Raw genomic sequence first — 27170 nt, 5'->3', positions numbered from 1 at the left:
CAGTAGTTTAAATGTAGGTGTTCTTTAATAGTGTATCCGTGCAATTATAGTAGGATGGATGACTGCATGTTCAATAACATGATGCTTAGAAAACTCCCTATTCCTACTGTGCTGCAATTAAATGAACATTACAGTTTTTTTAACCACCAGAAAATAAGTCACTAAAAGCAAAACAAAACACCAGACCCTAATCCTCTGGATCTCGGGGTATCCATTCCATTCTCCAGGGAGGAAACAAAAAACAATGTAAAAATGTATTAGATAATGATTGTTTTGCATGCTCTGCTGCTGCTAGCATAAACAGCAGGTAGCCTCTGGCAGAAAATCTCATATTTACCCTGCAGGTACACATAAATAGCGGATTGGGTTTTTGCCATTGGTGTCTCCAACACTATGGAACAATTTACTGAATCTGGCAAAGTCAGTGTCATATTTTAATTAGCCTCTTAAGACATATCTTTTGTAGACTTGTATTTATCTGAACACATTTTTTGTTATGGTTACCACCAGTCCCCTAATTACTTTCTGTCTTTTTCCTCTCCCCTTCCCCCCTGCTGTCTGTCAACTTCTCCTTGCATCTTCCCTCCCTTTTTTCTTTCTGTCTATCTCACCCCCAGCATCCCCCTCCTCACTTCTTCATGTCTGACATCTTGGAAAGGAGGCAGAAAACATGATTTTAACAGACGCAGCTTCATTGGAGGTGGCTGGCTGTCAAGCCGCGCCTTACTGGCCAACGTTAACCTTTCCACCATCTGTTTCACAGACCCTGTCCTGACAGAGAACTGACTCACATTGTCTTTGATTAACAGCTGTGGGTTATTTACTCCACATACCACATTCATTCAATATGGCCAGCTACTACTCAGTGCCTACCTGGTGTTAAATACTGTACGCACTACACAGACTTTTCTTCTACAGTATGTCCAACCTTTGCATAACAATACTAGCACAAAAGTACAATCTCAGTAATACATTTTTTTCCCATAGCAATACTGTGACATTTTCATAGATTTAACACAGGCAAATTCACTGTGAAGTGGGCATTGTGAAATACTGTTCCCAAAGAGAGAAAACTTCCACAGAAGTTGAATAAGTTCCAAGGTTTATAACTTGACAACGGTGATACTGTGCATGTAATGTTGCCCGTGTGAATCATTAACAGTGTTATTTAAAGTAAAAGGATGTAACATAATGATGCGTGGGTTGCCAGGGTCTTTCATTTAGAACGAAAGTGGGGCAGCATGGCAAGCGGCTACTCTGACCTAACGGAATACCTCAGCCATTTATCCCTTCTTTCTGTGGATTCCTTCTTTCCTTTTTTTGTCCAGTCATCTTTTTTCCTTCTTTTCTTTTCCTTCTTCTAAAGCTGTCTGACCAGCCCTCTCTCTCTCTCTCTCTCTCTCTCTCTCTCTCTCTCTCTCTCTCTCTCTCTCTCTCTCTTAATGTTGTACCTAAAAGGAAAGTGTCCTGAACTGAGCCTCCATTTGCATTATTAGATTAACATTCTTCCTCGGGGCTCAGTCACAGTAAATATATGTGAATCCGAATTCTTTCACGTACTTCTCACCCCCTCCCTTATATCAAGTGCAATGAAGGGAATGGGACAAAGCAAGCGTTGCATGAGAAAAGAGTTGCACGCAAGAGTGGGGGCCGGTTGTGTGTGTGTGTGTGTGTGTGTGTGTGTGTGTGTGTGTGTGTGTGTGTGTGTGCCCGAGCGCGCGTAAAAGTCTGCAGATGCAGAATATGGGATGCCTTTGCCTCAAAGTAGCCTGCCCCCCCCCTCTCCCCCTCTCTCTCCTCTCCAACTTTCCCTCTCTCTCTCAGATTCTCCTTTTTATCACTCAGCATCTTCTATGCCAATGAGGCAGTCCTGTCAGTCCCTAAACAGGAGAGAGGAGGATGGAGGGCGGGGGCAGCTAAGGGGAGGGGTTGGTGGGATTGACAGACAGACGCAGCTGGAGCATAGAGAGAGAGAGAGGGAGAGAGAAAGAAAGAGAGAGCCCTGCCACTGGTCCCACCCACCCCACCACAGAGAGAGAGAGAGAGAGAGAGAGAGAGAGAGAGAGAGAGAGAGAGAAATAGAGAGAGAGAGAGCGAGCGAGCGAGCTACCACTGGCTGTCTGGGTCTGGGAACCCCTCATTCTATTCACACAAACACACCCCTCCTCCTTCTCTCCTCCCTTTCTCCCTCAGCCCTGGAGGGTTTTGTTCTCTCTGGGTAACTTTTGAGTGTGTCTGCGCGCGCGCGTGTGACTGACTGTGCACACTGGTGCACATGAATTAATTTACGCTTCTTCCCATTTCTGGATTCCTTGCTTTCGTCACGGGGTTTTTCCTATTTATTTATTTTTTTAAACCTCGGCCCGGTTGGTTTGGTCCATGATTCGTCTTCTTCTCACCAGCCAGCCTTCCATACTATACTAGCTACTATACTACCAATACGTAGCATCTCTGCTGCTGCTGCCGAGCAAACGGAAAGGAAGATACCGTCGGTCTTTCACTCCCTCCTCGCTCTCCGAGAGAGGATTTGGACCGTGTGTGTGTGTGTGTGTGTATCCGAGAGAGAGAGCGAGAGACATTGGAAGGGACTGGAGAGAGAGGATGGCAGCCTTCCTCTGAGCTATTAGCTGTGCGCTCACACAGTGGAGGACCTGAACTCACCGTAAACAAGAGAAAGCGAGACGGACAGTCAGGAGGGAACGAAGAACTTTTTGTAAAGGAGGGGGAAATAAGTGTCGTTCGTCTATTTTTTTTAAACGAAAGGATTTTTGGACGATGCCTGCCGAAGTGAAACAGGTTAGTGTTGGTGCGTCGCCGTTTGCTGCCTGGTGCCTATATAAACCCCCTCTCCTCTCCTCTCCTTCCTATCAAATGTCAATGTCTGTCATTATTGATCTCACATAATGTGTGTCCAGTCCAAGTGATTGATTCGTTGCCTTGGCTTCAAGTGTTGTGTTCCACTTTTATCCATGACGCTTGATGTTTTGTATCTATACCAGCTGGTTTTCAACCCTTTTCATATCAAGGTCCATTATTTATTCGGCAATATTTGAGCCACGGACCACCGTTGGATGAGATTTAGACTCTCAGACCCAAGACTTTAGAATATTTATTATCGTTTTTGTCCACAATTCCATGCTGTATTGATGTTGGTACCTTTAGGAGAGATAATAACAAGCAAGCGTTGATGAAAATAACAATTATTTAATTAAGTAAGCAGATGTTTAACAATAATGTAACTATTGAGAGTGTAAAATTAAACGGTTTCATTTTATACTCTCAATAGTTAAAGATCTATAAGGGTCCATTTGGTTATCAACTCTCCATCATTTAGCTGGGGACCACCTGGAACCCCCTCAAGGACCACTGGTGGTCCCCGGACCACTGGTTGAGAACCACTGATCTATGCAGTTGCTTATAACGGTTTTACTCCAATGTGTTCAGTGTGTGCAGGCAGGGATGCGCACTAATTCTATCGATGCCCTTCAGGCTGGATATGTGTGAAGTAGCCTAAATACTGTATGTATGTGTGCATTTATGTGGGTCTTTATTAGGCTACGGTGTATGGACGCACACACGTGTGAGTGTTTTGCGTGTACACACAGCTATTATTACGCATCATCAGTCTCCAGTCTCGACCGTTTCTGGCTCCCGTTTCTCGCTGTAAATAGCAAACATGGCATAATATAGTCGGGGGCTCGTCTCTGCAAGGAGCCAATGATATGAATTACGAGTTTACGACTCCTCTGACACATCAACAGTCTCTGTCACTGGCGTTTTGATGGCAGGGTGGATGGATACATGCACCGAGAGGTCTGACTTTTAACTGGCACAGTATCTGTTCCCCCGACCCCCGTCACGGTGCAAAGTGTTGAAAGTTTCTAAATGATGGGTTTGTGGGAGGCAGAGCGCAGAGGGGAACAGGATTTATAGGCAGTGTGCCCGTGTAGTTGGACAGATGAGGCGTTAAATGCTTTTGTTTTTTTCCCCATGAGACACCACAGGAATGTGCTTTCTGAAATTGTGTGTGTGTGTGTGTGTGTGTGTGTGTGTGTGTGTGTGTGTGTGTGCGTGCGTGCGTGCGTGCGTGCGTGCGTGCGTGCGTGCGTGTGTACACACACACACACACACACACACACACACACACACACACACACACACACACACACAGTGTGAGCTAACTTTGTCTTTGAATAGCCTATCTGTCTGTGTGCGTCCATGCGTGCATACTGCAATATATAGGCTGTATTTATTTGTACAGGTGTGTAATGGCTGTTGTAAGTAGCCTATTCTTGCTTGTGTGTGTGTGTGTGTGTGTGTGTGTGTGTGTGTGTGTGTGTGTGTGTGTGTGTGTGTGTGTGTGTCTGTCTGTGCGTGTGCTCATAATAATGACACTGTGACTGGAAGCGCTCCTCCTGTGTTGGAAACGCACCACAGACAACAGTCTCCCCCCTGCTGCGCTTGGCAGCGCTCAGACGCATGGATGGCGGGTAGCCTATGCCTATCTCACAGAAGAGAGAGAGAGAAGATGAGAATTCTGTCGACTAATGTTTCATTTATACTTCCCCGAAAATATCAGATCTACAAGCTCGCAATATGACTATATTCGGCATGCTACACCGTCATGCAACAAGGTATTTAAGGTCAACTCTTCCTCAGCACTGCACTACCTTTTTTTGGAGAGCTCCTCTGGCAGATGCCAGCATTCTAGTATCAATCCTTCACGCAACTCAATGTGACAATGTGTTAACCGTTAACCCAGTGGATAAATGCCAGTCGATCTAACTGAGCCAAGAGAAGAAAAAATAAACGTTTGTTTGTGTTTTGGTCCTCCTCAACAGTAGGCTACATTCCTTTCACCCATTGTCTCTTCTGCGTAGGCGTCTTGGTTTTGTCTCAATTCAAATGAAAGCCACAACTTAGAATTGAGTGTCGCTTAAATGACTTTCGTCATCTCCCGCAAAGGGATGATGATGAGAACTTTGAGGTCATCACATCATCTCAAAATGGAGTCTGTGTGGTGTGGAATGCCGCCCGTACCCGTGGAATGAAGGCAGTTGGGATAGTTCAGGCCAGGGTGCGCTGGCCTTGCAGGCTGGCACGGTAGCGTGACCTTTTCAACTTGGTTGGAAATTCCTCAGCCTGGGAGCACCTGCTTGGGCGGTGTGGGCTGCGTGGCGGGGGGCGCCGTGGTGGGAGAGGGAAGCTGTTCATTTCGCGCACAGCTTAAATTGCTAGGCCTCGGCATACACTACCACAGCTTGAAAAGAGCACTCCACGGAGCACTTAATCCGCCAGGCTGGGTTGCCTAACCAGGGCTGTGTAAGTCATGGGTTGCAGCTGTCAAGCCTAAAAAGGAATCTAAAGAGGGATAGCCACATAGGCTCTACACAGTGAATCTTTTAGCATCATTGTATAATCATACTGCTGTACTTTTTGCAAACTGTTAATAAAGTATTCAATCAATCAATCAATCAATTTGTGTCAGCAAGCCATTATAGGCAGATGTGAAGATGCTTTTGGAGTTTCCAAGACACACACACACACACACACACACACACACACACACACACACACACACACACACACACACACACACACACACACACACACACACACACACACACACATCACCGTGGGCCCTACGAGCCCAGGAATCTCTGTCACAGTTAACAGTTATCTGTCTTTGTTAAAGGCATAGTATGTTGGTAGACGGGGACGTTTTACCAAAACAAACTGTGAAACACCAAAATACAGAGAGAGGCCAGTGTGTTTTTGCAGGTACACACCACCACACTACTCCCTGGGGCTGAGAACTGTTGGTATAGAGGTCAAAAACAATGTATTTATTGTTCTGTTATGTAAACACGGGGCAAAGTTACATACTACAGTCTACAGGTTGAAAGGAAAAGGTTTATATCCCACACCTTATTTTTTTATCTTCCCTCCTTCTTCTCCATGTGTGACATTATTTTGGTGTTTCGTTGTTATTTGGACACCTGATGTTCGCTCATCATGACCCCTATTTGCAGCTTGTAGTGTTGTGACTGGTGTGCAAAGATTTGAAGCTTATTCCTTCCACATCACTCATGATTGACTGTTTGCTGCATGCCTGAGGAAAAAACAAGACAAGATCAAAACATCGGTTGGACCTTGTGTGAAACGCTCTTCATTAAAACACTACCGAATGACCTGAATAATTGAGTGAACGTTAGCTTAACAAAACTGTCCAGTTAATAAGTCACGGAAATGTGAAATTAGTACTTCGCACCGCCGATCTGACCGATATGTCTGAGTCATAGTGTCGGGGGCTTTGTCCGAGTACCTGTTGTGCCCCTCTGTCTGTGTCCCTTTTGTGCCCATATATGGAGATATCTGTTATCTGTCCATTCATGTGCCTTTTATGCCTATATATGGAGATCCCTGATGTCATCAGTATATGCCCATATTGGCATGCCTATATATGGGCATGTCGGTTGGATCGGCGGTTCTGGCAAACTGGATATATCTATCTATATCTTGCTACCATAATTGACGGCCACAGTCATGGAGTGTACACGAGTGTATGTGCTCAATTGCCAAGCAGACACATGGCCCAACTAACTCCACATTTTCCCCCAAAATTCCTCAATATTCTGCCTGTGACACCAGCTGCTTCGCATCCCATCACTGTACTTGCAGGATGTACAATTAATATCAAACGCATTATGCTCCAATACTTATGCAAATCACTTCGCCAACACAAAATTCACGTCCGGGTGTTTCTTTTCACCAGCCAATCACCTTTCACGTTGCCACGTCCGTTGCCACGTCGCGCTGACGTACGCTAAACAAGCGCTGCCGTGCGCACAATGCAAACGAGCCCAAAGGCGCGCAAAAATAAGCCGACCATTGCTTAGACACAAAGTCAGACCTGGCAACGCAGCCTACGCCAATCATGTGTGAGAGATCTACAAGCTATGGGGCAGAGACGCCACCGTATCTTAGCAACAACTACAGCGCTCACTCTCATTGGTCGTGTCACGCTAAGGGCAGTCTCCAGACAATGGCATCGCAGACAGCTTGCTGTTACTGCTGTAGCCATCACAGGCAGTTGCAGCACGACGGACGAATACCGCCCAACTCACTCCAAATCCAACTCACTCCATGAAGACTTAAGAAATATTTGCCCAACTCACTCCAGGGCTCGCCCAACTCACTCCAGGGCTGGGACAACTCCCTCCAGGACCAAAGACCAACTCCCTCCAGGACCATAGCCAACTCACTCCAGGACCAAACCCAACTCACTCCATGCAATGTCACCAGTGTAATATTGGTTCAATGTGTCAGTGGTGTAAAGTAACTAAGGACATTAACTTAAGTACTGTACTTATGTACAATGTTGGGTATTTGTGCGTTATTTGAGTATTCCCAACTTCCAATGGTTTTACCTCTACTCCACTACATATTGGATCCACATATTGTTTTTTTACTCCACTAAATGTATTTGTTTTACTAGTTACTTTGCAGCTATAAATTATAATATTATAGTGTGTGTGTGTGTGTGTGTGTGTGTGTGTGTGTGTGTGTGTGTGTGTGTGTGTGTGTGTGTGTGTGTGTGTGTGGGTTGAATCGGTGGAGACTCTTACATTCTAACCCTAACCCTAACCCTAAACCCTAACCCTAACCTGGGTGGAGGGTGATTATGCGGGTGAACTCAGTGGAGGAGGGCCAAAACCTTAACGAGGAATATAACAACACCTCTTGATTTGACCAACAATAGAATAAGACATCTAACAAACACTGGACTCCAAGTGCCAAAGTGGCCAGCGAGCCCCCCCCCCCCCCCCCCCCCAGAACCATTAAGTTGTTTTGTAGAGACAGTATTTAAAACTTTAACCAAGCCTAAAACAGAATAGAGTTAAAAGTAACAAGTTCCTCAATATTGTACTTAATTCCTCAATATTGTACTCAATAATAATTTTTGGAGTGAGTTGGGCAAGTGTGTGGAGTGAGTTGGGCAAGTGTGTGGAGTGAGTTGGGCAAGTGTGTGGAGTGAGTTGGGCAAGTGTGTGGAGTGAGATGTCTGGAGTGAGTTGGGCGCGATTTGGAGTGAGTTGGATTTGGAGTGAGTTGGGCGGTTACCCGACGGAATGGGCGCTGTGATAGCTGCCATGTCGCTAACGCTAACGTGGTTGTCATGCCTGCAGCGGCTGTGCAATCACTTTGTCAACAATGCACGTTCGTGTGGTGAATGTCAATATTGCTGCTCAGTTCGTCCATTGTAGATGGTGTATGTTTGTGTGTGTCTTCTGGAGAACTATGTAGCTCCACAGCAACTAACGTAATGGCAGGACCGCCCCGTGCAACGCATGTTAGGCTGCATTATGGTCATGTAGTAATTTCAGATAATTTCGCTCCGATTAGAGCAGTGCTTATCAACCCTTTCACGCCGCCCCCCCCCCCAAATACACGTACTTGATCTGGGACCCCCCCATTCTGTTTGACTCCGTTCCACAAGTAAATATTGTGAAAATAGCCGATCTACAAGCTCGAAACGCCTCACGTTGAGAGGCTTTGTAAGCTTGGAGATCGGCTATTTTCTACATGATTGCCTCTTTCTTACATTCTTTGCCAATGTGGCCCATGTTTTCATAGTATAGTTTGTTGACTACTTCTGTTGCAGAAATGGCCATTTCCTTTACTTTCGTTTTTTTATTGTCTCCGCCAGGCCGAAAGGCATGGCGCAAGACTATGTTTCACCCCCTGTCCGTCCGTCTGTGATAGCTAATCTCTCACATCGTTGACTTGATCCCAGCAAAATAACAGCCCGATGTGGAGAGTCAGTGAGAGCTGGATAAACGAGGTAAAATGTGTCAAAAGGAGTCTGTACGGCTGTCGATAAATGAACACATGACGTCGGTGGGAGAGGAGATATTGTGTCTTTTGGACAAACAGCAGCATGGTGCTGATGTTTGTTGTGTGAAGCAGCTTAATGTCAGAGTGTTTGTGTTGGAGCGCCTCAGTGCGGCTGCAGAGTTCATGTGCAACCTCTTCCAGAGAGACACAGAGACACTAGAAACTCTGCTGGGGAAAAAAAACACTGCTGGGCATTGACTTTCATATGGACATTGATCTACACACTGCAGGTATATCTGCTACACACACAACATCAAACTACACACTGCAGGTATGATGCAGCGTTTGCATTACAGCCAGCATGCCAGCGTAGTTCCCATATGGTTTCAAGGTGGGCTAAACCATATGGACCCCATGTCAGCGATGTCAGCGGCATCCACTTCAGTCCCAACTGCGATGCCCATGCAGGCTATAAGTAGCTTCTACCTGGCCCTTAGGTGGGCCCCAACTAGCCATGTTTATGTGGGACCAAGGCGGGTCCTAACTGGGTTTGCCCATGCAGGCTTTAACTGGGTTCTACCTGGGCCCTAGGTGTACCCTAACCAACCACAGTGCAGTGCCCATCGCTCCAATTGTTGTGACGTCAGGGCTCTCAATACTGCACATTGGTGGAGGAGAAGGGGCCGCAGGGCGACCGCACACATCGCTGAACCAATGGTAGCCCACGGATGTTTCCTCTGGGGATTTACAATCTGCCCCTCTATGCCACATATCATCCGCACTACAGGGTCTTCACTGACCGAGCCACGGCCCCACTGACCCTCATGACGCTACGCCACTTATATGAGTTGTCAAGTGGCCGCGGGCGCAACGTGGGCGTGGCCGCGGGCTAGACGCGAGCCCCCGCGTAGCGGGGGCGAGCTTCTAGTATATACAATTTGAATCCTGCGCCATGTCGGTTGTCAGTATGTACGTTGTAACGTTGTATGTAGCCAGTGTGACGTAATCTGACATCACGATGAGACGGTCGTCCCGAATATGGACACAACGCCAGTGTGACGTAATCTCACGACAGCATGACATCACGCATGACATCACATCCTACCTATAAATTCTAGGATGCCGTCAGATCGCACCAGTTCGACGGCTTCCATAGTGGGTTTTGGTCATTGGAGAGGTGATGCACGTCACCTCTTTCTGAAGTGGGTGCTTTCAAAGCCTGCCGTGGATTTAGGAGAGCACAAAACTCTCTCTCACACTGTGAGGTGCCTGTAAGGTGGCACTGCAAAGTGAACGACGCGTCAAGCTAGACGTTTCGCGGCCCGAACTTCTAGTATGCCTACATTTGGACATATTAGTCGGATCAGTGGTTCTGAACAAACCGAATATCCAAACAACTCGACGGTGGGCACCACACTCCCTTGAGTCCTTGCTGATGCACTCGGCGAGTTTGAAGTCGGTCCGTCCCATATATGCACATGACCATATATGGGCATAGCAGTCGGATCTGTGGCTCTGGATAACTGATTCTCCTTATATGCTTATATATGGGCGAATCGGGTTTGTTTATGGTTATGTCTGAGATTTTGTGACGTGGTCGTGGTCTTGCCTATATGGGCGTATCAGGTTTGTTTATGGTTATGTCTGAGACAGTGACATGGCCGTGGTCTGCCTGCCGGACGGCCCGTCCTCCCCTGTATACCCCTGCTGATATTTGATCAAATCCCACTAGAGACTTTCTCCTGTACCTATCTTATGTTGTTTCCCATTCAGCTTTCCTATTGTGTATCTCCATAATGAATACAAAGGTACCTTGGACTGTCAACTCCACTCCATAGCTGAACATCTGCTCCCATAAATGGACTCATAAGCCCTGTAGATATTGAAGGAAGAGAGAGGAGTTCAGTTAGAGAGAGAGAGATGCTGATCTTCTTCGACCTTGTCTTAATGCTGCGGCAGAGCTATAGAGCTTATAGTAAATGAGTTTTAGCTCTTGTGAAGATTAGCTGCATAGCCCTCAATTACTGGGGAGGTCTGGGCCCAGAGACCATGTCTCCACGATAAATATAGACCTGCCTTTAATTTTAGAATTTCATTATAGTTCAACAGGGTGGGACCCAAATTGTTTTCTGCATTCAGGTTGCCAACAAAGCTGTAGTGTCACAAACAAATAAAGGAACAGGAGGATTTTGCCGCCGGGGAGAAAGGAAAGCATTATACATTATCCAGTTGCAATCTCGCCAAGGTCTGTCACACTTCACACTCTGTCTGTATATATATGTGCCTGTTTCCCTCTCTGTCTGGCTTGGCAGCGAGATGTGAATCTGAATAACAAAGTAATTAATCAGTGCTTCAGTTTAAAGGTGGGGATCTTTCTATCCAGATTGCAGAGGGGTTACTACCAGAATCTTGGAAGCTACATGAGCCTTTAATCTGTAGTATCAGTGAGTCTTTCTACACAATTCCTTAATTCCGACAGATTGTTTTCTTATCTTCATGTTTTTTTCAGCAGGCCTATGCCATTCTCCCCTGTGCCTCTTTCCACAAATGTTTCCCTTTCCAGGAGTGCCTTCGGAAGTGCTTTCCTCACATTATTGTATTCTCTTGCAAATCAATATTTTTTGTTCATATATAGAGCATGAGAGGAGGTATTGTTTTCAAACGTGTTTGTGTGTGTGTGTGTGTGTGTGTGTGTGTGTATGGTGTGCTGCGTGCTCAGACAGAGCAGTTTGTGGGGTGGGGGGCACACAAAAGGCCAGTGACCGGAAGCACTGAAACAGTCAATAGCCTGTGTGACTAGATGGATGTCTAGAAGCAGAAAGAGGGAGGGAGGGAAGGAATGAAGGAAGAGAGGAAAAAAGGAAGGAAGGGAAGAAGGAAAGGAGGAGAGGTGCAGTATCGTGTAAGATACTGTACACTCGTTAGTGCCTGCTGATTGATGACTCCATACGTGTGTGTGTGTGTGTGTGTGTGTGTGTGTGTGTGTGTGTGTGTGTGTGTGTGTGTGTGTGTGTGTGTGTGTGTGTGTGTGTGTGTGTGTGTATTTCTGTAGAATGGTCCAGCCCAAAATGGCTCTATATATCATGCCGCCTTGCTAAACTTGCCATGCTCTCCGTGTTTCCCATTCCTTTCCCACGGCTGCTCTTATCGCATGACCCATATGACACACACCAGAGTTTGACATGCAACCCCCCCCCCCACACACACACACACACACACACACACTGTCCCCACCTATCTGCCTTTCATTGGGTACCAGTTTTCAGTAACCCAAGCTGAAATTATATAGGAACAGCTGACCTGCAACCCAGACCCCTGTATCCCAGCATTACCATCATCAGCACAGTGAGCCGGCCTCCATGTTCAAACCCCACCCCTCTTGCCGCCAAGGAGATTAAAGCAGGTGATAAGAATTATTTACAGATACCGCGTCCTTGAGGCATTACTATTGTCATGGAAATGTAAACCTTTAGTATCTTTGAATTGAATTACAAGTTTGATGGTGTTTGTCACATAGTATAACACAATACCTGCCAGAATGTCCATACTTTGAAAGTCAGTACGTTACATGTTAAAACTGCACTGATGTGGTTAAACCCCACCCATCTTGTGAACCAATGACTTTAAAACAAACAGAGGTAGGAACATACACAAATACTTCCTGTTATGTTCCATGCTACAGTATACTCCTCCTATAGTGACCTAATGCTTAATTTATACTCCATTGTACAATGGTTTTGTGTGCCATTGCATATTTCCGGTGCGTGACACTGGCACACAATACATTATACATCAGTCTTTAGGTATCTGGCCCATGTTCAGTGACACAGCAGAGTGCTGTGGGCACCAGAAAGACCTGACCGCCCCCTCTCTGTCCTCATCATCACCCCCCCCCCCCCCTCCGGCTCCCCCATCAGCCACTCTCAGTTCGGTATTTCTCCCCTCTGTCCCTCCTAACCCATTTGGCAGCCTGACAACGCGACCAAAAACAGGCCTGGACGTTCTCACTCACTGGCTGACCGACTGCGGGTGAGGAGGGCCATGACAGCACCTCTCTCTCTCTCTCTCTCTCTCTCTCTCTCTCTCTCTCTCTCTCTCTCTCTCTCACTCTCTCCCTCTCTCTTTCTCACACACACACAGTTGGTCCTCCTGAGGCCCCTGCCAAGCATTCATCATCTTGCCCATGGAATTAAACAAAGAAAAAACCCACACTGAGTGGCAATGAATCAGGGGCCTGGAGATGGATGCTTTCATATCTTTCTCTGTGTTTGGAAACAGTGCTATGGGAGAATACGCTGCGCATTAATGAGATGGCAGCATATTATCCGGCTAGCTTGTTGTATTTTTGCAGTGTGTGTGCATACATGATCATACGCACACATACATTTCTTGCGAAAACCCTGCATACATTACATTATGCGGTTTCTTTTTCTTGTGGGTGATGTTTGAATTGCCGATGAGATCTCAGATGGTTGAGGGAGTCTTTTTTTGTGTGTTTTCTTTCTACCCTGCTGCTAAGTAAATGCTTCAACATGTAACTGAGTCAGCTTTACCATGAACCCCTTTCCTTTCCCTGAACTGGAGCAACGCAACACATGGTGAGAGGCGCAACAATTAACAAATCGATTCAATTGATTATAAAAATATATTCGATTATCATAATACCAAAAATAGCAGATCTACAAGCTTCTCGATGATTTGTTGATACATACTTTTTTTATCATCCAAAAACCTTGTTTTGGATTATTCGATGAATCAGAAAGGTTATAGAATAGAAGAAAATAATCGATTGTTGCAGCTTACATCATTTGTGCTCCCTACTGTAGCTTATTTACCTAGTGTTTGTCTCCAGGCTGGGGAACAGGCGCTTGTTTCTGTGGGAATGGGATTCACAGTTTCCATGCCTTGCGTGCAGTAAACACCCTCCAATCTATCTGTCCTTCAGGAAGGCAGCAACATGTTTTCTGATTGGACAGATAAGAGGACTATACTGGCCCCAGAGAAAACAGTAAAGGGTCCGTCACACTATGCCAGAGGCTGACCAGAGACGGAGGGAAGGAACCGGTCACGGTTTCTCTTCTCTCACGGCCGCGTCTAAGGAGGAGTAATTATTGCAGTGACAATATTTACACGTTAATCTCGTAGCCTAATTGCTGTGCAGTTACATGAAGCCATCGGTTTGGTTTATTATTACAACCAGAGTGTTCTCATTATAAACAGTCCTGCCCTAACACAGTGAAATCATTATGAGGTAGTTAATGTAGTAAGGTATTTACTAATGTAAAGTGCTGTCAGCGAATAGTACACAATAGTACTACGTCTGTGGTACAGTACTACTACTTTAGTGCTGTGCTAGTATTGTAACTACTAGGGTAATTCTATACTAATCACAATTCGCAGACTGCGAATTTGCAGACTACTTTGCAGACTGATGCAATTATGGAGGTATATTCTGTACAGTGCCAGACACTAATTTGAGGTTCTAGTGCCCAAATGTAATAATATAATAATGTATAATAGAATCAAGGCTGAGGGGCCACTGCTATCTATTCTATTCTATTCTATATCTATAATTTCCAGGAATTTGTGTGAGTGTGTGTGTGTGTGTGTGTGTGTGTGTGTGTGTGTGTGTGTGTGTGTGTGTGTGTGTGCGTGTGCGTGTGTGTGTGTCTCTGCTTTTTGTCCAAATATAGAGGTGCCTGACTCCTCAGTACTGACATCATATAACTGAAGACATACAGTACATGACTCAGATGACTGATGTCACTGGCCTCCAAATACTCTGCTAACATGCACTAAGTATTCCGTGACAACGGGAACTGAACTAGTTCCTTCTTGATGTCAGGCAATTATTGTCGGGCCCTCTGTAATAGGCCACTGTGTCGGATTGCTTGCATTCAAAACCCAACTCTACATCTCCACTTTACAGTATGTTTGATAGCTGATAAAAAGTAAAATGTCTTGTACTGTACATATGCATGTACATTGGAATTTATTTTCTCGTGGTGACATAGTGGATTTTGTGTGCTTGACGGTTTAACAGAGGTGTGTATTTGCACATTGTGCATGTGCTGTGGTTGTGTGCTGTGGTCGTGTGTGTGTGTGTGTGTGTGTGTGTGTGTGTGTGTGTGTGTGTGTGTGTGTGCGTGTGCGTGCGTGTGCTTTTTTGTGTGTGTCTTTGCAGTTGACTGCACTGTAATTGGCTTGGCACCAAGGGGATAGTGGTTGGTAAAGGTACAGATGTGACAGTTTGCTTTTGGGCAGCGCTATGGCAACATTCGATGGATGAGGCCCCCCGTCGACCCTAAAGCCTGTGATTAATGACCCCAGGGGCTGTTGGTGCTTGGCAGGCAGCTTCACGTGTTTGCTTTGTATCATTAGACCCTGCACGCAGAGAAGTCCCATCTTCCTCGCGTCGGTACGGTACCAGTTAGCGAGGTGAGCAGTGATGTATATGTAGACGATGTGGCCGGAGTTGGACTCTAATTGGCATCCTGGAAATACCGCTTGCCATGAATTATGCTGTAAGGCCACCGCTGTCTCCCCGTCTCAGCAACAATATTGATAGAAGAGATTTAATTTCCGCTCAGAGAGGCGGGTGGGGAGGGATGGGGGGGGGGGTTGAATCGGTGAAGTGCATCAGAAGGACCGCGAAGGGACAAACAGTGCTCAAGGTAGACTATAGGATTAGCGGCTCATTGATAGATTGATGTGATATGTGCTATTTGTCCTGGAAGGAGCATTAAGACAGCCATTGATGCAGTGATCGATGAGAAGCTCAAGAGAAGTTCAGTCCCTACCTTTCATCCGTTCCTAGTTTTTCAGCGGTGGTAACTTAGTTACCACACAGTGGGCTTTGTGACTGCAAGCATCCTGGTTCCATGCCCCAGGTCTGCTATAGGGGAATTGGGTGGGGCAAAGTGAAAGTAAAACATGAACCTCGCACCTTGAGCTCACTTAAACCTCAGCTGCTCAGGTGGAGCTGCTAAGTGGTCGGCTGTAGAAGAAGACCGTACTGGACAACTCCCAGTTGTCAGTGTGTGCAACACATATGAATGTGAAGCATGAGGGGGTTTCTATAAAAAGACATCCATGGCCGGTTTACTTTTTCCTGGATGAATAAACCTGAACAAAGGTCTCTTCCTGTATGTCTGGTCTACTGCATGCACACTGACTTTCACTCAGACACCCAAGATCAGCGTGTTTGGTTGAATTGGTTCTGGGGCCCGTTTCAAAAGAACTGGGGCTTCTTTGACAGTTATGTATAGGCTCTATACATTATAGTCTCTGCTCCCTCGCTCGCTCCCTCCCTCCCTCTCTCTGCTGTCCCTGCTGCAGCTGGGGACCTCTTAAAGGGGCCCGGAGGGTGGAGAGGTCAAAGTCCTCATAGGGCTTCCTTCAAGCAGAAACACAGATACAAAATGCTTTCCTATACTTCTTCCTCCTCTGAAACCTCCTGTGGGTCCATCCATGCACATTGTTCTGGTCAGAACATAACATTGTAGCTATGGGGATGAGGAATTATCATAAGGCTGCCTTCATACCAGAAATATGGGACATAAACATGCCTTTCGTACTGCCTCTTTCTGTTGCAACCCCCGGTCCATCATCCACATTATATCGGTTAAAACATAACATTGTTGCACATGTGTGTGTGTGGGGGAGTGGCTTGTGTTAAATTAAGTCAGATTAACAGCAAAAAAAGGTTCCTCTGTTTCAGTCAATATAGTCAACTTCCTTTTGTATTTGTTCTTGATAGAGACATACTAGTAGGAAAGCAATGTTGGAGACAGCATAGGGGAGAAGTGCAAAGGAGGAATCCCAAGGCGCTGGTTGGGATTCGATCCTAGACCAGGAAAGGGGGCCCCATTACTCCAGAAATCATGGGAGTCTTAAACATCACTCAACACTTCAACATCTCTGACCACCCTTGTGCGTGTGTTTAGTCTGGAACTTTCTTTTATAGACGGATTAGCCCACTTCCACTGCCTCTGGGGGCTGACCGGCCCCTGGACGCTGTGGGGGTGGAATACAGGGAGGGAGAGAAAGGGGAAGGGGTGGTTGAGCCGGCATCGATCCTCCTATCATCGTACCATCTGTCTCCCGTTGCCTTCTGGGATTAATGATTCCCTCTGACAGCTCTTTAGCGGTAGCTCTGTGAGTGCAGGACAGCCCTTCGCATTACCTCGACATGTGGCTTAGCGAGAAGCCTGGTTTCAGTCATTGCCTGGTTCAATAGCTATGCTAGCAGCCGTGTAAATGACACTGTTGTACACATAGATAGAGAAGTGCTTAATCTCTGGCCTCAGGCCTGCTGGCTGAGGATTGAGTCCTGCCAGAGCCTTCTCTACTATGCCTCCTCTATGATGCCTCCCTCTCAACCTTCCTACTGATAAAATGTATCTTAAAAAATAGTTTTGATTACTCAATCTTATAGGGAGTATTATTTAGTAGATGAGGACTCTCCGTGGATTTGTGTGTGTGTGTATATATATATATATATATATTTATTTAAAAATAGTCAGATCCTCTGGAATGTTGTTAGAATCTGTAATTTTGTCTCCCATACAACATCCATACAACCTCTTCAAATACGCTTTCCTATATATGTCTGTCTCAACAAACAAATGACAAGGAGGTGGAGGTGGACTGCCCAAAAAAGAAGAAAAGAGAAGAAAAGAAAAGAAAAAACTTCCATTGGTGAGAAAACCAACGGTTGAGTCGTACTGATGAGGTCCAGTGGTTCATTAGAATGCTGTTTTCAAATTCAGCCTCCATTGGCAGACAATGATGGCTTTTACTGTTGATGGCTGGAATCCAATGACAGGGAAAGTGTGAAAACAAGAGAGACAAGAGAAAGAGAGAAGGTGAGCAAGCAAACAAAAAAGGGTGGATAGTGTGAAATAGAACAACAAAAAGCTGTTCAAACCACTTTATAGGTTGTTGGGACCACAGTGGCTCCTGCAACACCCAACTAGCAGCCACAACCCCAACCTCAGCCTCGCCTACGCACACAAAGTATGCTCAACGAGTGGCAAGAGTTCAGCCAAATCAGGAACCTCACAACAAGAACAAAAAACTCCCACCTAAAAAGGATAAAGTCGGATAGGTTTCTGGCATTCTTTGGCGTAACATTAGCTATTTCCCGACAATGGCTCCTACAGTTCAGTGGTATGTACAATGGATGCATCCAGACACTGTGTCCGGCCTGTCATGTGCCATTACATACGACAGTGCAGCATGAGCTTTGTTACTCATCTCCTCATCCTCTCAACAAGCAGGCTGCTGAGGCTTTCCCAGCGTAGCCGCCGGTGAACAATGAGAGTGATATGCTTCCCGGTCAACCATTTCACTGGATTCCTTTGAGCTGTCTAATGATGCTCCACTGGTTGCATCTCCCACAGTGGGTTCTCCACGGCCCAGTGTTTTTATCCATGACTGTGGAATGCCATCCTGCCCCATCACACATATTATGCACAAAGAGACTTGCATGGAGGCACATGTAAAATGCACATGCATAGACGCATGGTTAGGACTCATGTACTCACACACGTAAATGCTGACTGCGGATTTTGAGATTGTAATTGCAATGATATTATGAGACTAACTTCTACTGAGATTGATACGGAAACCACTCAATGTAGAACAGCTTTCTGTGGTTTCGTATGAACAGAACGGATGGAGAAACCAACACAATCCAGAGAGTGGTGTTTTCTTATGACGGAAATAACTGGTAGAAATCCATGGGAGATCTATGGTTCTCACACGTTCAGCCAATATGGAGTACTTTTCACTCATCCCTTTACCACCCGAGGGAATGAAACTCAGTCACATGCACAGTTCCTCCATGACAGCAGCAATGGACTATAAACAAACACCTGAATTCTGAATATTTCCCCTTTGTTTATCCACCTTTGCTGCTAAGGTTTTTGCTGCTATTTAGTATATATATCGTGTGGGTGTTGGCTGGGCTTTTTAACATTATTTCTATTTTTATCTGTATTTCTTTAAAACCCAGTGTTACCTTGTGTAGGCCTATATTTATTGCTGTTGCACAGTCTTGCGGACAAGCTGCACAAACATTTCACTGCTCGTACCTGTATGAGAGAGTGACAAGTAAAACCTTCTTGATTCTTGAATGCATGCACACACATTTGCACACACACATACAGTCACTCGCATACACTACACACAGCATAATACATTTGAATGGAATGTGAAGCGGACTGTGAAGTGGTACATGGTGCCATGTAAATCGGTGCCAGCCGGGTTCCTGTGGATTTTTGTAAGAACAGGTGCCAGGCAGAGCGGAGGTGGTAGATGATGGAGCTAAAAACCCCACTGCGGGCTTGGAGAGACTGCCATCTTGGCACCGTTAGTAAGCCTGGTTATGGACGCTCTGCTGCCAAGCAAGCCTTTGATCTGTGCTCATATCCTGTGTGCACTGTTTTTAATGGAGGCTGTTCAGTCTATTCTCTGTATTACATTATTACGATATTACGTTATTACATTTTAGGCATTCTGTCGACAATCTTTTCCCTAGTGGCATATATGGGTTCTCTGTATTATTGCTCGAACCACTGCAACCACTCCATCTCTTGGCATGGACATGTGAAAGTAATTTTTGTCTTCGCCAGGCCGACAGGCCGGGAGGGAAAGACTATGCTTTCGGCCCACTATGTGTGTTTGTGTCTGTCAGTCTGTCTGTTTGGGCAGTGTGGATGTAGTAGATACCTTCATATCACTCTATCTGATGGGGCAGACATTCTGTCTGTAGTCTCTGTCCAAGCTGGAAGAAAAAAATTGTGTTGGCTCCAAATTTATCACCTCTAAAACAACATCCCTGCTGCCGAAAAATCACATCCTTGTATTTTTGCTTGCCGGATCTTTTGGCTGCCGTATCCATCTCCAGTCTCAACTGTATTTATTAGCCTAGTATTTCCCCTATGGCAGTTGCATGTTGCCATTGGTTACCAAGCTACACTTTCTCTGAGTCCTGAGAGAAAATAAAGGAGGCCCCTGTTTTTTGACAGACTGGAGGGTCAGGGGCTGGACACGGTTGTTTACCCCCCCCCCCCCCCCCCCCCTCCTCCTCGAAGAAGAAGGACGTGCCGAAGAAAGAGAGCACTAACAACTCATCCAAAGTTCTCAAAGTTAAGCAAACAAGGCCTGTTGACACAGACCGCGCAAGTCTTTTTCCTGAATTCTTTCCATCATATTCTAGAACAGCTAAGAGAGGCTTAATCCAATGAAGCCCATTCTTCAAACTCTTTGGCTCTGTCCCCTCATCCTTCAGTCCATGGGGGATATAAGATATGATAAGATAAGTAGGGAATCTGTGTGTGTGTGTGTGTGTGTGTGTGTGTGTGTGTGTGTGTGTGTGTGTGTGTGTGTGTGTGTGTGTGTGTGTGTGTGTGCGTGCGTGCGTGCGTGCGTGCGTGCGTGCGTGCGTGCGTGCGTGCGTGCGTGCGTGCGTGCGTGCGTGCGTGCGTGCGTGCGTGCGCATGTGCGTGTATGCGTGCGTGGCTGCGTGCACGTTTGTCAGAGAGTTGGAGACAGAAGACAGGAACAGAGATTGCAGTATAACAGCAGCAGAAGCAGCTTATGGTCCTGGTTGGGGCCCTTGGGCTTGGTGGCCCCCGGGAGACTCCCTCATGTCTCCAAGCTGTGCTGCCTGCAAGGCACTGATTGCACAGTGTGTGTGTGTCTGGCCTAGTCATTTCAGACAGGAGCTGGTGGTTGTGGAGTGCCAGGTCCCCTCTGTGTGCACGTGCCCACTGTGATTTACACACCACAATGGGTGCAGAGAGAAAGAGAGGGAGAGTGCTTGTATGAGAGAGAGAGAGAGTTGTGCACAACTTTGCAAAAGCTTATCCCAAGTTAATGTGGATATAGGCTAACTATTTCCGACAGCAAATGCACAATTCGTACAGTATGGTTTTGTAAGTTAGACTTCCCTCAGTTGAAACAGCTCTGTGTACACATTTCTATTCCCTTTTAATTGTACATTTATTTTGTTTTGATCATATTGTTCCACTTTTGCTTTGGCAATGTAATCGTATGTTTTCTCATGCCAATAAAGCCCTTTGAATTGAATTGAAAATTGAGAGAGCGAGAGTGTGTGTGTGTGTGTGTGTGTGGCATGTGTTAGTGGTTGTCTTCGTTTGCACATGTATTTATGTGTGTGTGTGTGTGTGTGTGTGTGTGTGTGTGTGTGTGTGTGTGTGTGTGTGTGTGTGTGTGTGTGTGTGTGTGTGTGTGTGTGTGTGTGTGTGTGTGTGTGTGTGTGTGTGGCATTTGCTAGTAGCTGTCTTTGTTTGCTAATTTTGTATTTGTGTGTGTGTGTGCGTGCGTGCATGTGTGCGTGTGTGCGTTCATGCACAGTGTCAGGGTATACATGCTTCTGTGATGGAGTGGGCAGTTCCAGCTATCTCTGCTTCTTCCGCTCTCTAGGGCAGTAGGGAGTGTTTGGGGTCAGAGATCAGACAGTCCAGATTTCTATATGTGCTCAGATGGGAACTCTCATTGCTCTCCTACACACATACACAATCCCCCCCCACACACACACACACACACACACACACACACACACACACACACACACACACACACACACACACACACACACACACACACACACACACACACACACACACACACACACACACACACACACAGGTTTTTTCAGGGTTAATCATTTTAGGGCAGTGGTGTGCCACAGGCTTCAGGGAAACAGTCCTCCCTAGGACCCAGGAAGCTCTTGTGCTGGCAAGCGTCTGCTCTGCTGAAGTGTCCTTGAGCAAGAGACTCCCCTTTCAGCTCCTGTGGTTCTGTTGTGGAACAGAATTCCCTATAGTAATTCATTAATTAAAGTTAAATGGTGGATGCAATCTTTTTTTCTATGATCTGAATCTATGAAGATATATTTATTTATACCGTGTAAAAAAGTATGGAAGTATTATGACTACTAAAAGCTGCAGCTCTGTATGGATCACTTATGTGTTTGTTTTGTTTTGATCCGTAATGTATTATTTTAATGGATGAAGGCCAACTGTCACTTGTGATAATTTTTCTTTATTGAAACAATAGGAAATGTGTGGTTAAAACAGGAAGGGGCTCAACAGAGGGCCACAGAGAATGTATTTAATGAGTACCCCATCAACAGTCCTATTTGTTTAACTGTAGAAATATGTACAGTATTATGTATTCCAATGCTGGACATGGGATGAAGTAGACAACAACTTACCAGTACATTGCTACAGACTAGGGAATGCTTTTATTTTTTACACCAAGAAATAAATAGCCCCACCTTTCCCTCACCCATTTCCTCCACCACACGTCACTTCTCTGCAGTCCTTTCAAAAGTGCTCTAACAGCTTTAAAGGCCAACGGAAGCTAAGTGAGGCTGCTTGCGTCTGGACCCAGTCAGGAGTACACAACACATGTCAACGTCCTCCTCTAACATTCCATTACAGTCCGTTACCACCCAGGCCAAAGTCACCAGACCGAGACTAGACTGAGCTATTTCTCTCTCTCTCTCGCTCTCTTTCTCTCCACTTTCCTTTTCCTCTCTTGCCCCTTTCTTTCTCTTGTTCCCTTGCCCTTCGCCATCAAGTTGTCTCATTGCTCATGCTCTGCTGTCTAACAAGGGCTTGTTATGGTCGTCCTGCGCTAATGGAGGGCATTTATGCACTTCAAACACTTTAGAAGATGAACTCTCATAATGCTTTACTACTCGCAGATAAAAGGGGGAAAAGATTGGTGCTTTTTTTTGTTGATTTTGCTTCACACTCTTTGTTCTAAATCTTTGTAAAGCCTTGGAAGATCACTGGAAGTGAATCAAGGTACTGCAGGTTTATGTAGCTCTACGTATATATGGATTTTAAATCAAACTGTATGGCATTCCATCATCTTATCAATTTACTGATGTCCTATTATGACAGAGATGACATAGAGGCCGGAATTGCTTATATATGGGCTTTGTTTCCACTAAGCTCTCTGAAGCCGGGGTTTTCAGCAGGGGGTCCGGGACCCCTAGGGGCTCCTCATAGTTTCTACAGGGGGCCGCCAAATCTTTGTGTGATATGATTATCTTTTTTACATTAACCACTTGAACCTTAGCATCCCTTTTTCTGAGGAGAACTTTTAGCCAAAAATAGCAGATCTACAAGCTCACAACGCCTCGCGCTTGTAGATCGGCTGTTTTTGGCAAAGAGGTATAGGTGTAGAGGGAAAAAAAGAGCAGACCAAGTCTCTCTCTCAGCTAGGGGGTCCTTGGCCTGAAAAACATTGAAGACCCCCGCTCTAAAAAGTTGCCAGAGTAGCAGTGGGGGGATCTTGAAAGCAGAGATGGGTGCTACATCATGAGGGATAGTCCTGACTGACATGCCATCTTGTATCACGCACACATTGCGGGGTGTAAATCACTGTGGGCACATGCACACTGAGAGGAACCTGGCACTCCGTGACCGCAAGATGCTGTTCTAAAATTACCAGCCCAGGCACACACACACGCTAAGCAATCAGAGCCTTGCAGGCTGCAGACATAATGGGGCCTCCCGAGGGCCACTAAGCCCCCAAGGGCCCTAAACTCACTGATGCTCTTATAGACCCGTGATTCTCAACCTTTTAATTTCACGGATATTAAAAAGGTATGATATGCATTAGACCACAGACCCCATTGTACATATTTATCTCTTGGACCCCAATCTACACTGTAAAATGTGTTAATGTGGTCCATTTTTTAGACCCCCTGGTGGTGCCCGGACCGGAAGTGGAGAAACAGTGTTATAGACTACTCCAATCTCTGTTAGAAAATTCCTGTCTTCTATCTGCCCCTCCGCCCCCCTAAAAACATTGCATGTCTGGTCTCTTGCATCCCAGAACTTTGAGGGGCAGCACTCCTCCAATATGCAAATTAGCCACTTGCTGAAACCACTTTGCTTTGAGCACTAGTGGTGAGGGGCGGGGCGCTAGGCCTATGATATTTGAATATTTGAATAGTAATATATCCAGAATTTCTCAGTGAACAGCTTATTAATCATAGCAGAGTATTTTTTAGACACTTTAAAATGTGTGTGGTGGGGGACTTTAAGGAACACGATAATACAAAGCCCCATGGACTGACATGCTGTCATTAGTGAGGACCATATGCTACTACAGGAGGAGGCTGGAGAAGGTGGTCACACTGACAAGCTGTCATTTGTGATGGTTGTCTATTTCAGTGGTTCTCAAGGCTTTGGAAAATCTTGAAAACAAATTGCACACAAACACAAAACCTCTCTTCTGGGGGTCCCTCCCTGGCACAAAAATATTTTCAGATGGGGGTCCGCAGCCAAATATATATTTTTAAATACACAATTTGGGGGAACCAGACATGAAAATGTTTGAGAACCACTGGTCTATCTAATCAGACCGCGTAGTCGTTACATTCCAAGATTGTGGGCGTGAGTGCATGAGTATGAGTATGGAATACCACGATTCTCCATTTGTGGCACCTGAGCCTTTTTTTTCTTGGGGGGGGGGGTGAGCATTAGTAGGTGAAAGTGGAGGTGGGAAGTGTTGAGAACAGATGCTGCAGAGAAAGTTTTCCTGTCTTCTCACTGCAGATCAGCTCTCCGGGGAGGAGCTGAAATCTGCCGGATTGAAGCAGGTTTCATGCTCTACAGTAGGAATGCTTACCATATGGAGGATGTAGGGATCTGTCGTGTGTATATATAGTAGATATACTACAGCTTGTGATGAAAGTGTGATGAAAAAAATGACAGCCATGGACTCACTGTGGTATATCGTAGATATACTTTTACAGTTTATTTTATTTTGTATTACTATTATCTTGTTATACTGTATTGTTGCATTAGCACAGTCTCTGCGGAATATGTCCCACTAACATTTCGCTGCATGTACCTCTGTGAGTTTGATAGTATCATAAAGTATCAGTATGATAAATAAATCCCTCTTGATTGTTTCAGTTTTTTGGAATGTATCTTTGAGAAGGGCTGTATGTGATGCGGGTGTGTATAAACTATTGTGTACTGTACATATTCATATTGTTTATGAAGTTGACTAGTGTGGGAGGAGGACCACAGTATTTTACTGTACTTACTTTGTGTACATTACACAGACCATTGTTTTAAGGTCTGTGTTTTCATTTTTGAGCGTGTTTCAAAATTAATAATTGGTGAGCGCATGCAGTAAAAGAAGCACAACCACTGTCAACAGCAATATGCCAGATTTTCTCCATAATAAAATTGGTACAGAATCTCTCCCTAGTAGCAGTCATATATTTTGTTTTTGCCGTCTTGGGGTTTTTGGCACAGCTTATTCTGAATCATGACAAACGAGGGATCTTTCCATCCTCCTTTGGAAGATATACAGAAGTTCTGACTATTAATCGTTGCATTCCTGTGCAACTCGTCTGAATAGTCAGTCCTCATTGTGGCTTCTGTCTGTCTAATATTCTGGTTGGAAATGAGCAGAGATGGCCTTGATGATGCAACAAGCGGCTGCGTCTGGGTGCTGTTCTGTTCGGTGACAGGACCCAGGAGAATGCACCATGAAGGAATGAAATCTCTTTCATGCTTTTTTGCACTTTCTCTCCCTCAAGCCCTCCGAGATAAAAAACGGGATCTAAGCCAGAGGACCTTTCATGTCCATGTCGACTATGGGTGTGTATGTCTGTGCGCATCTGTGTGTGTGTGTGTGTGTGTGTGTGTGCGTGTGCGCGTGAGCGTGCGCGTGCGCGTGAGCGTGTGCGTGTGAGTGTGAGTGTGTGTGTGTGTGTGTGTGTGTGTGTGTGTGTGTGTGTGTGTGTGTGCATCGCTGCTCTTCTGAAACAGCGAGCGTGATGAAAAATGACAGCCATGAACTCAAAACACTTACAGAAACTAATTTTCTGAGCTGTGACAACCTCATCCTGGCTTGATGTACGTGTGGCGAATCGGTTTGGATGTTACTGTAGAAATTCCCACAGCTGACTTCTTTTTTTCTTCTCACCTGAACTGTAGATGTTCCTGGTGCTTTCTACATGGATGACGGTAGCTAGGTGCAAACAACAGCTCATCTAAATCTGCTTTTGTTTGAGCTGAGAGAACAGAAATACGGGTAGATTTGTACACATTGTAGTCAGTGACAAGCTATTCCAGTAAAACCCTATCCCGGGAATTGCATAAAATTAACTTAGGGCTCATTCTGTCTGGTTTCATTGTGGACTTGAATTAGGAATGCCCCCCTCGCATGGTTTTGTCTCTTTGGATAAAGTCAAGCACTGACTCATTTTGTTTTACCATCCGAGTGTATAGAGATGGAGCGGGAAACTGTAACTGGACCGGTCTAATAGCACAGATGAGTCAGAAAGACACACATGCACACGCACACACACACGCACTCCTTTGTGTGTCCTCTTGAATGACTGAGTCCTTTTCATTCAGCCTTTTGTAGCTGTACATTTGTAGCTGTGGTTTTTCGTATGATATTGTATGAGTAAATGTGGACTCAAGCAAGCAGTGTTCTGACTAGGGTTTAACATTTTCCGGGAAATATCTAATTTTAATTCCCGGGAATTTTCAGACCTTTTCCCGGGCTTCCCGGGAATTCCCGTTAAAGGGTAAAAAAAAAAAAAGTGCCCACTATTAAATGCATTTATATACTTAAATAGCCAATTTTACATCGAGGTGCCCAAATGTCCCTATTGTGTCCAGTGTCCACCTATGAACTTGCACTAATAATGAGTTGATTTTTTAAATCAAATAAATATAATATATAAATATAATATAGTGCCCTGGCGGAGATCTGCCCTGTTGCGCAAGCAGCGGGTGAAGACGATTAACTTAAACGAGGAGCTGCGCTGTGCAGCCAAAACGCACTCAAACAATGTCAAACTCTAGCTGCTGAAATAAACGTTCCATTTGTATCATTATTGACAAGAGAACAGAACATGGATGTTGTTTGCAAAATGATTATTTATTTATTGTCCATCAGAGCGCCGGTGAGGTCACAGCTTATCTCTACTTTTGTAGGATATTGATTTGATAGCCTAAACTTGTAATTTGTTTGCAGTTATTAATTTATATTAGGCTAGGCTACTTGCTGGATATTAAGACTCCATTTTGGGATGTCGGCTGTATGTTGTCAAATGTATTAATCTATATTTTGTTGTTGATCAAATGTCGGGTTTTGTAGTGTGATTTTGATGTGCACGCGCTGCCGCCCGCTGCCACTGACAATCAATGAGACAGACAGCTGTTGTGCAGTTCACTTGTTGGGTAGTTAGTAAATGGTAGTTTGAACGTTCTAAAATGCAAGTGTAGGTAGGGTAGGCTACATTAATGATG

The 27170-nt window shown here is 45.3% G+C and overlaps 1 protein-coding gene across 5 annotated transcripts in view; it reads left to right on the top strand.

The window, feature by feature from the left end:
- Window positions 1–27170, top strand: part of arvcfb (ARVCF delta catenin family member b) — a gene marked incomplete at its 5' end in the record, with an annotated part of 313393 nt that overhangs the window by 148584 nt on the left and 137639 nt on the right. Inside the window, one exon of one of the 5 annotated variants that reach the window (XM_084053883.1) lies at window positions 2134–2796. The exons of the other annotated variants lie outside the window; for them this stretch is intronic. Within the exon in view, the coding sequence (XP_083910009.1) occupies window positions 2776–2796 (21 nt within the window). Of the gene's footprint in view, window positions 1–2133; window positions 2797–27170 lie in introns of those variants that run through there. 5 annotated transcript variants of the gene reach the window in all.

The sequence above is a fragment of the Gymnoscopelus microlampas genome, assembly GCF_963454915.1.
Source record: "Gymnoscopelus microlampas genome assembly, chromosome: 4".
Lineage (NCBI taxonomy): Eukaryota > Metazoa > Chordata > Actinopteri > Myctophiformes > Myctophidae > Gymnoscopelus > Gymnoscopelus microlampas.
This window is presented reverse-complemented; position numbering and strand designations above follow the sequence as displayed.